Genomic DNA, 10,259 nt, shown 5'->3' with positions numbered 1-10,259 from the left:
GGTAAGAAGAGCTCTTACAGAAACAAACCTCACTGTGTACAAAAGGTTTAATTTGGACAAAGGGGTTAAGAGGCTGAGCTGGTCCTTCTACATCCACCAGTGGCTAGGAAGAGTGCTCTGGGGATACTGCCCACCCCACTCTCCTGTCTTCAAACTCCAGTCCATGATGGGGCCTCATCCTGCCTTTGCAATTGTGTGGCCATCCCCAGTGAGGACCCACACAACTACCCCCATAAAAGGGCTCAGGCATCCATCTTCACGAAGACCTTGGGGCGGGAAAAGATCTTGATGGCTTCCTCTACCTGCACCAGCTTCCGGTCCAGCTCCGCACGGTGGCCCTGGGCCCTGAGTGAATCTGCCCCGGCAGGCAGCAGCACCAGCTCACGTAGCAACTGGCTCTGGCCTACAAGGGGCCCAGGGACAGTAAGTGCTGGGCAGGGGTGCATGGTCCCCACTAGGTTCCCTGTCCACTGCTCCCTTATCCCTTGCCCACGAACTCACTCTGGAGCAGATTGCTCAGGGTCTCCAGCCGCTGATTCTCAGGCATGCGAGTGTGGCCTGGGGGCATGGCAGGGTCCGGCTGGCTCTGCTGACGGGCCTCGGCCTCCCGCCGCCACAGATCCCTGCGTTCCAACAAGCTGCAGATGCACAGGCTCAGAGGTGATGGTCCCAGGGGCAGAGGTCATCTCCCACCCTCCACAGGCACCCCTCACCCTGGGTGTTGGGCAGTGGGACCTACTAATGAGGCACATGGCCCTTCTGCGTGGTGTTGTAGTGCTCCTGGGCTTGCCGCTGCTGCTCCAGCACTTGTGCCAGGACCTGCAGTGAGCGGGAATGCCTCCGGGGGGCCCTCTTGGCAGTGCGGGCATTGTGGCTAATGAAGTCCACACCCAGGCCTGGCCCCTGCAGGACGTGGCAAGCAGGATGGGGCAGACAGCACTGTGATGTGCTCCTGGACCCCTCAAGATCGCTGCCCCCCTCCCCCAGCTACCACACATCCTCTCACCTTAGCACTGGGGCCTGATGGGGTTAGCTGAGGACTGGGGACACGGGGTGGTGGCAGCCCAGGGCCGCAGCGGGAGTGTGCCCGCAGAAAGTGGGCAGGCTCTGTTCCAGAGGCAGGGCTGGGCTCCTGGAGGGCAGGGCATAGCAGAGGAATCAGGCAGGCTGAAGTCAGTCTTAAGCCACCCATACGAGTGAGCTTCAGTTCCTTCTGCCTGTGAGGATATTTATCTCCAGCCCTAAGGGCCTCTTCCCTTTTGAAGGAACACTTCGATCCATGAGCATTTAAGTATGTGGGTGTCTCACATCTCTAGGAAAACAACAAACCACCCTTCCTTCAACCTCAGTCCTGACTCTGGCTAAACCATTCCCTTTTTCTCTCCTTCCTGGCCAAGCTTCCTGGGTCTGTCCCCACCAAGGTCATTCACAGCTGGCCTCCAAGCCCTCAAAACCAGGGTCATTTCCCTGGGCTCACTATCGTCAGCCTAATCCTCAATAACTCCTTGGTCTGTCTCTCCAGATCCAGACCTGACTCTCCATCTGTTTCCTGGGCATACTCCCAGCCCCCTAGGAGTTCCACAAATGCTTCAGTTTCAACAAATTTGCATATGACCTTACTGTCTTTTCTTTCTATCCTGTTCCTCCCTCTGAAGACTCTGGATAGAGAAATGATACTACTGTCTACCAAAGAACCCCACCACTGTACCCCTGTCCTTCTCAACACCCATAGAAATAAAGGGATCTTTTATGATGTGGGTCTGGCTGACTTCTTAGCCCAGCCTCATGCTCTTCTCCCCTGTACACAGCATACCACTGCCCACACTCCCTCTAGTCTTAGGACTTCTATCTATAAGGTTCCATCTCAGTAGAATGTTGTCTTCCATTCTCTCCTTGCCTAATTCCTACTTGCCCTTCAGGATCCCCAGCCATCACCACTTCTGAGGAAACCCCCAGCCTGACCCTGCAGTACAATCAGCCATTTCTTAGCCCCTGGTACCCTAGTCCCCTGTGATTTTCACCCCTACCCCTAACTCAGATTTGAGCATAACTGCCTGTCAGTCAACAGGATAAACAATGCTCATGGCTCTCCAAGTCAGGTACCTGTAGCTGGGTCTTGACCCGGGACTCCACTTTGTCATATTTGGGCGAGCGCCACAGAGCCTTCAGGGGCCTGGGCTGTCCCTGCTCCCGGATGCGCTCCTGCTCCTGGAAGCGCCTCTGGATCTCCCTGATCCGCTTCAGGTTCTCCTTCTCATGGTCTTTAGGGTCCTTCCCTGGGAAAAAGATGTTGCCAGACTCTACCCTACATACAGCCCAGGAGATCCAAGTCCCATCAGGTCAGACTTCGGCCTGCACCCTCCCTCCTACAGAAAGATCTCCCTGACCTCACCATCTAAGACAGTTTACACATCACTACATTCCCTTCCTGACAATTACCTTCTTATGTCCTTGATTACTCTCTACATTTTTATTGTGAAGTACACCATGAATCACTTTGTATATTATATCCATCTCTTCACTTGTTTATTGTTTTTCTAGCACCTACAGAGCAGGCCGCAGTAGTCACTCCACACACAAGGTTTAGCTGATGCATGAATTCATTAAGCTGAGCTAGGGTTCCTGGGAACTACTTCATTCAGTCCTCTCCTGTGAGGAAGTAATGCATTTCTCCCTCCTTTTATAGTTGGAGAAAATGACACTCGGAGAGGCAAAGCCTGAGCCCAGAACTGGGAAGGAGAAGCAACACTTTTGATCTCAGCGTTTGACCTCATACTCGCCTCAATGCCCCTTCTGTACGAACTTACTCTTTGGAGAGGCCCCTGGACCTAGGGAGATGCCCCCGAGTTGCAACAGCACTCCCCCGACGCCACGCTGGCCTCGCTCCAGGATCTCTCTGGCTCCAGGACCTATGCGGGGGCCGCGCGAAGGGGTGGCGTCCAAGTCGAGGTCTGAAGTCAGCAGGTCCAGCTTCAGCGCATTTCCCTCAAGGCGTCCTTGGGCTGACAGGCCAGACGGGGCGGAGTGCGGAGCTCAGTAGTGGAGCAGAGCCAGAACCTCGCTTGGGCCTCGCCCCGCCGAGCCGCCCCATACCCAACTCACCAGAGGCCGGCCGGCGGTAGTAGTCAGGGCAGACTGTAGGGTCTGGGGGTATGGGCCCCGAGATGCGGGACGGGCCCTCGCACATGCCGCCGTTGCTGCCCTGCAATGGTGCACCGAGGCCTGCTGGGCTGCGCATTTCCGGGCCCTGGCCCCTTCCTCAGCCCAGTGCCTTCTCCCTTGTCCTGGACCCAGACCCTGACCCCGGCCTTGCCCTCCATTCCCGGTCTCCGCCGCGCAGCCCGACCCCGCCAGCCCTTGCCGCCTCCGCTCCTAACCCACTTCCCTGCCCGGTACGCGAACCCTTCCTCGAAACACTCGGGCAAGGAGCTCACCGTAGCAGTTTTGCCGCCGACTGCTGCAACCCCACGGGCTTGCCGTTGCCAGGCAACAGTAGTTTCCGTCCTTGAGGTCAGGGGCCACGGCCCCCTGGCGCAAAGCCTTCTGGGGCTTGTAGTTCCAGCTGAGACTGGAGCCGAGCCACCGTCAGGTTCCCTTCCCACTCGCCTGCCCTTGCTGGCGGGTCTCTGGGGTCAGCGCCCGGTCCCCGGGGTCAGCGCCAGGTCCCCAAGGCCGGCCCCTCGCCGTCCTCCCCGCAAGCAACCTTCGAAGAGGCGGACCCCGCGCAGCCATGGCCTCAGCAGTGACCGAGAGACGGCCAGGGGCCCAGGAGAAGACAGCCGTGGGGCCGGCACACCTCGCGGAGTCGTCGTCCGGTGGCCACGCTCAAGACTTTGAGGTGACCGTCAGGCTGTGTAGTCTTCAAACACTTGTCCGCGGCGCTCTAGGAGGCCAAACTCTGTGCGACGCCCCCCTAACTGCCAGGACGAGCTCCATGGGGCAGGGAGGGACACGGGCTGGTTGGTGCCCTTCCTCTGCATTTGGTGTTTCTCAGGTGTCTCATGACTGATCCCCTGTATCCTTTGCTTGGTGACCAGTTACCTATGTGTCACCTCTAGTGTCCAGTGATGGCCGACCCGTGCCTGGTACCAGCCTATGAGGCCTGCCGGACCTTGGGTGAAGACAAGTGCCCAACAGGACCAGTCTCAGAGCCGGAGGTCCAGGAGGAACAACTCAAGCTGGAGGAAGAGAGGCTTAAGCTAGAGGTGGAGTTGCTAGAGGAGAGAGGTCCCAGGCCTACAGCCTCCATTGTGAGGGCCAGTCATGGTCCGAAGAGGAAGCCGGTCAAGTGAGGGAGTTTTCAGAGGGTCAGAGCTTCTGGTCTTTAGGAGGGAGTTGGGTGGGCTCACACCTTATCCCCTGCCGCCACCATCACTCCTCTGTCCCCCTGTTCCTGAAGAGCCCTGGCATTGGGGGTTGGGGGAGGCATCCAGGGGAGGAGTCTCAAGGCCTCGTAGAGTACTTAGCTCACAGAAGCTCTAGTCCCCTGTCCAGCCCAGAGCCTCACTGACCAGGAAAGGGACAAGAATCTAGGCCCCAGGTGGTGGACAGGCAGGGCTATTCCCTATGGTCAGGGCACAGGAGCCAAAGCTGGAGGCTGGCTCCTTAGGCCTCCTATCCCCCAGCCTCCCAGGGCCTAGCTACCAAGCCCATCCTAGGGCTGAAGCAGAGATGCCACACGGGCTGCCACTGCAGAAGGAGGAATCGGAGAGTAGCCAGAGTGAGCCCTTACCATCTGCCAAACAGCACAAAAAAGCCAAGAAGCGCAAGAGTCTGGGGACTCCAGTGCTTCCAGCTCTGGCCAGCACGGTGTCTGCACCTTCAGAGACCTTGGGGCTGGAGCGTGAGTGGCAGCCCCTGGGCCTTCCCTTTTCCTCCTGCCTCATGGGACCCTGACATGGCACAGCTTGGTGTTCCAGCCCCTGCCCTGACCCGGGTCTTTGCAGGAAAGGCCCAGCGCCTGCGGCCCCTGTACCAGTACATCAACTATTGCAATCCGGAGCTGAATCAGGCAGGGGAGGGGGACAGGGAGGCTGAGGCAGAGATGGAGACGGAGTTGGAGCTGGCCCTGGTCCCCGAGGAAGCAGGTGTGGAGCAACTGCAGGCCTTGCTGCCTGTGGCAGGTGAGCTGGCCTCGGGCCTCACTTTGCCTTGTCCCAATACATTGGTGTCCTCCACCCATGCTCTGGGTCCCCTGGGAGAGGAGGTGGGAGAGGAGCCTGGGTGTGTGTCCAGGTTGGGGGTCAGCAGCCACCTCAAGGCTGAGGTGGATAAGTCAACCCAGGTGGACATTGACAAGATACTGAGTGTTTGCGCCGCCCCACTCGTACCTCCACTCTCTCCTCAGTACAAGTGACTTTCCTGCCGCATCCCCCACCCCCGCCACTGGTGACTCCCCTTCTCCTAAGTCTGAACCAGAGCAGCAGCCTAGGCCCTGGGTGGAGGGGAGAAGTTGGCCCTTCTCCCAACTTGGGACCTTGAACTTGCTGAAAATAAACATTTTTCCTTTTCTCAGACTTTGTGATTTCACAAATAAGATGGCTGAAGAGAGGCTGGGAAGGTGGGTGCAGGGTTTGAAGCCTGACTGGTCATCTGGATGACCCAAGAACTTGACAAAAGTACAGGTTCTTGGGCACGACCCCAGACCTAACCAAATCAGAATCTGCAGGGGTGGAGCCTACTTTTGTGCATTTAAATGCTCCTCAGATGAACCTGAAGGTCAGACAGGAGAACAGTGGGGATGTAGAAGGAGGTGATGATAAGGAGAAACTTGGGGCGGAGAAAGGAAAGGGATGGCTAGGTCACAGCAAGCAAGTGCTTGGCTCTTCTCCCTGTCTCCCAGGGGAGCAGTCTGCATTTGGTCTGACCAGGAGGGTCCAACAATTAAGGTCCCCCATGGAGGTGTCCGAGTTCATCTGCCTGCCCCAAGAGTGGCATCTTCGGAACACTAGCCACCTACTGGAGGCCACAGCTGGACCAGACTTTGCCCGTAAGGTGGCCCCGCTAACAGAGGCATTGGTGCCTTTTTCCTGGCAGCCAGGGGGTAGTGGAGGATATGAATGTTCTCCCTGAGCCTTGCAGACAAGCCACTGGATAACCACAAACAGGCAAAAGCTTAAGTGGCAGCCAGTGCTGGACATTTTGGAAACCCTCATATCCTGCTGCCTCCTCGTCCTCCTGCATGTCCTTTATATACCTTAATGTACCTCATATACCTTAAATGTAAAGATTTCCAAATTAAATGAGTAACTTTTCTCTCCAATATGCTTTTTTGCACAACTGTTCAAGCCAAAATCATGGGTGTCGCCCCAGAGCCCATCCTGTTCTTCGCTTATTCTTTACTGCTGCAAGCTAATCAGGCAGCAAATCTGGTGTATGTACCCTGTAGGCTGAGTCTCTCAGATCCTATGTTCAGCACCCCTGTCCTGGGACGGTTATCTTCAGGCGAGAGCACCCTACTCTCCCTGCTTGTAGTCCCCTGCCCGACGAATCCACCTAGTGATCCCGCTGCGCACCCACCTGAACCCGATCTGTTGCTTCCCTTCTAGCATCTTGCACCTCTTGCCCCAGATGCCTTAAAACTTTTCAGTGGCTTTAAGTCCTGACCAACCACATCTTTCTTTTACTCTCCACGTGGGGCTTCCCCTGCCTAAAATGCCTTTATTCCTTTACCCCTCCACCTGCCCATTGCGCTCTTACCTTGAAGACTTGGGGGAACTTTGCTTCTACCACCCAGGGTGTAGCATTTACATACCACTGCTGCTGTGGGTTATAACTGTTTTCGGGACTAGACTGTGAACTCCCCAAGAGCATTTGTCATTGCATTGCACCAACCTAGCAGAGGGCCCCCCCAAAAGGCACAAAGATAGGGAGGCCAAGGTGGGGAGCTGAGGAAGCTGCAGAGAACAGGTCAGGATCTGAAAGGCTGAGGCCATCCAAAGTCCAGAACCATGTGGGGGACCCCTTGAATAATGGCCTGGCAAGATCACTGGGATAGGGTGGGCAGGCCCAGGTGGAAACAGGAAGAAAATCGGCATTGTCCCAGGTTGCTTCCACCTTCACAGGTCACTTGAAAGACCATTATTATTATTATTATTTTTTTGCTCACACTTTATTATTATTATTTATTTATTTTTAATTATTTCTGCTCACACTTCTCCCCGGGTAGCAACCAGACCACCCCAGAAGATACTGTCCACAGGGACCATGCAGACTTGGTGCATACATGACCATGCAGACATGTCCATAGGGATGAGTATGGATTCTGCAGAATTTTTCAGAGGTAAAGGCCTCTTTACTCTTACCCCAACTGAGCTTGGGGCACCTGGGGGGCTCAGTTAGCCAAGCATCTGCCTTTGGTTCAGGTCATGATCTCAGGGTCTTGGGATTGAACCCCACATCAGGCTCCAGCAGGGAGTCTGCTTCTCCCTCTCTGCCCCTCACCCCACTCATGATCTTTCTCATTCTGCTCTCTCAGATAAATAAAATCCTTAAAAAAAAAAAAAAAGTTAACTGAGCTTGACTGCCTCACTTCATGGCTGAGGAAGCAGAGGCCTTGAGGGAAGTGGCTTCGCATGAGATCACACCCTGGACACCAGGGACACTGTCCTTTCCTGAACCCTGCAGATCTGGACCTGACGACTCTGGCTGAGGCCTGACCCAAGAAGGCCAAGTGTTTGAATTCTGTGTGGTGTCCAGAGCTGCAGGTACGAGGAAATCCCTCCCTTCTGTCCCTCCCTTCCAACAGGTCTTGTCAGAAATATTCAGAACTGATCTACATTTGCAGGTCTATATCCTGGCAGGTTTTTCTAAGCAGGGTGGATTAGAGTAGCCACAGAAAGAACAAGTCACTACTATTGTTCCTAAAAGCTCACCTTAGGGGCGCCTGGGTGACTCAGTAGTTAAGTGTCTGCCTTTGGCTCAGGTTATGATTCCAGGGTTCTGGGAACAAGCCCTACATTAGGGTCCCTACTAGCAGGGAGTCTGCCTCTCCCTCAAATAAATAAAGTCTTAAAAAATAAGTAAGAGCTCACTCTAAGGGGGAAATGCTGAGTGTAATGCAAGGAGACAGGTGCCACAGAAGAGCAGAGGACCAAAGCTGTGGGACCTTGGTGGTGGGAAGAGCTGCCATTTTGCCTAGGGAAGCAGTGAAGAGACAGCCCTCCAGCTAACTCCTGAAGGAGAGTTGGGGGGCCTTCCAAGCAGAGGTGCACCAGGGAAAAACTTGGCTTATGCGGAAGAAGTCAGTCCCATGCAGGAGGGCCCCCTCATTTAGCATGGCTTAAGCAGAGGCATGGCCACCAGACCAGGGTGGGGAGTTCTGGGAGTGATGAGGAGTGTAGGCAAGGAGGATCTTGGCCCAGCATTCTGGAGAGGTCACTTGAGCAGGAGTGAGAAGGGCAAAACGTGGAAGGGAGACGGGAAAGGGAGGTAAGGGGGACTACTAGGTTGACTGCTGTTTGGATGAGTATGAGGCCTACATTTGGTTGGGAGTTGAGAAATAAACAATAGGTATTTGGAACTTCTTTTCTGGCTGCTCTCACAGAGAGTGAACTGCATTTCCAGCGGCTTGGGAAAATTTAATCTACTCTGCCCCAGGAAGATCTGGAGATTAAGGAGCTGGTCCTGGGAGGTGATGCTGCCTTCCTCCAGGAGGGGGCGCTGCGTGACCAGCCTGGATCCGAATGCAGACACAGTCACCCCTGAGGAGGAGAACCCAGCTGGTTTCCTCAGCCACAGGCATCTGGGTGGGGGATGGCCCTGGGCCTATGCTCTGGGGAGTACCAACAGAGGACCCCAGGGTCCTCACAAAAGTAGTTCTACACCAAGCCCACTGTCACTTGCCTCAGGACTTCTGGGAACCTGTCTTTGTAAAGAAGGGGTTTGCTGTGGAGCCCCATGAAACTTCAGTAGTGCCACTGCGGGTCAGCAACCTGGCTCTTCCTTAAGTAAGAGCACCTGAGTCATGTATGACGGACACTTGTGCTTTCTTATAAATACCCCAATTTAGGAAGGCTCCCATCATCCTACTAACACACAGAGGGACTGACCTGGAGCTGAGCTGATCACCCCAGGAAGAAGAGAGCAGCCTTTCTTTCTTTCTTTTTCTTTAAAGTAGGCTCCTCACCCAGTATGGACCCCTGTGCGGGGCTGGAACCCACAACCCCAAGACCAAGACCTGGGCTGAGATCAAGTGTCCATCTGAGCCACCCAGGCACCCATCCACCCCTTTCTCAACTCGAGCGGCATCCTGCCTTGTGGGCTCTCTCTGCAGTCCGCCTCCTGGCTGAGGCCTCACTGAAATTCCTGCTGCAGAGGGAAGGCAGTAACCTGGCCGGGGGCCTGAGCGGGGAGGGGCAGGGCCGGGGCACTTGGTCTCTGAGATCTGCAAGTGCTGGGGAAGAGTAGTCCAGGGTCAGGCTCTGTAGTCAGAGGACCCTGACCAGATTCCTTCCTGGCTCCATCACTTGTAACTTATAAGAAGCAAGGAACTTTGCCCCTCTCTGCCTCAGTTTTCTGATCTGAATAATGAGAATTTTCGTAGTGGTAGCCCATAGAGTGGTTTGGATATTAAATTAAGTAACACACATGAAGTGTCTCCCCGGGAGGCAGGGGGTGGGCAGCATGCAAGCAGCACACTCCCCAACACTAGCCCCTGCTGTGTTGTTGCACAAGGACAAGGTTTAGAACCAGGACAACACATAGGAAAATCAGCCTGACGAATTCTAGAAAGGGTGCCAAGAGGAAGAGGGAGGCTTCCCTGAACCTTTCTTTCTCTGGCAAGGAGCCCAGGGCAAGGAAGAGAGAGAAAGTTTAGAGAAGGGAAGAGTTGGGTTTAGGCCTAATCTGGGAAGGCTGGCAGAGGAAACAAATGGGTGCCTGTGTCCTTTACTGTGACATACCTCACCTCTGACATGGTTAAAAGGCGGTCCCAGCGTAGACCAGTTAATAAAAGCAAGGCTGGGGCGCCTGGGTCGCTCAGTGGGTTAAGCCTCTGCCTTCAAATCAGGTCATGGTCTCAGGGTCCTGGGATCCAGCTTCTCCCTCTCTCTACCTGCCTCTCTGCCTACTTGTGATCTCTGTCAAATAAATAAATAAAATCTTAAAAAAACAAAGGGTGGGGGGAAGCAAAGCTGGTGACCGGCTGTCTGGGTCAGGCGGCCTTTGGCTATACCCTCTCCATGGGGCAAGACGTGGAGCCGTCCTCTAGTTCATTCCATCCAGGTTCCCTGAGAGCACTCCTCACTTCTCCTCTCCCA

General features: G+C 55.0%; 2 protein-coding genes across 3 annotated transcripts; one reads left to right on the top strand and one right to left on the bottom strand.

Annotated features, from left to right (window-relative positions):
• Positions 1 to 29: 29 nt before the first annotated feature.
• Positions 30 to 3,465, bottom strand: ENKD1 (enkurin domain containing 1). 2 transcript variants are annotated; one of them, XM_044255934.1, is made up of 8 exons: positions 3,435 to 3,465; positions 3,103 to 3,202; positions 2,808 to 3,002; positions 2,104 to 2,276; positions 1,007 to 1,132; positions 740 to 903; positions 502 to 638; positions 30 to 403 (listed from the first exon to the last, which is right to left on the bottom strand). In XM_044255934.1, exons 2-8 carry the CDS (start codon positions 3,185 to 3,187, stop codon positions 243 to 245), a joined length of 1,041 nt encoding a protein of 346 aa, XP_044111869.1. In that variant the 5' UTR covers positions 3,188 to 3,202; positions 3,435 to 3,465; the 3' UTR covers positions 30 to 242. The 2 variants fall into 2 exon arrangements, with proteins under 2 accessions (XP_044111869.1, XP_044111868.1); XM_044255933.1 differs by lacking the exon at positions 3,435 to 3,465 and having other exon boundaries at positions 3,103 to 3,345.
• Positions 3,466 to 3,730: 265 nt separating this feature from the next.
• Positions 3,731 to 6,087, top strand: C7H16orf86 (chromosome 7 C16orf86 homolog). Its single transcript, XM_044260392.1, has 5 exons — positions 3,731 to 3,838; positions 4,059 to 4,288; positions 4,626 to 4,843; positions 4,920 to 5,123; positions 5,843 to 6,087. The coding sequence occupies exons 1-5, from the start codon at positions 3,731 to 3,733 to the stop codon at positions 6,070 to 6,072; spliced, it is 990 nt and encodes a 329-aa protein (XP_044116327.1). The 3' UTR covers positions 6,073 to 6,087.
• Positions 6,088 to 10,259: the final 4,172 nt, after the last annotated feature.

This window comes from Neovison vison, chromosome 7, assembly GCF_020171115.1.
Source record: "Neovison vison isolate M4711 chromosome 7, ASM_NN_V1, whole genome shotgun sequence".
NCBI classification, from domain to species: domain Eukaryota; kingdom Metazoa; phylum Chordata; class Mammalia; order Carnivora; family Mustelidae; genus Neogale; species Neogale vison.
This window is presented reverse-complemented; position numbering and strand designations above follow the sequence as displayed.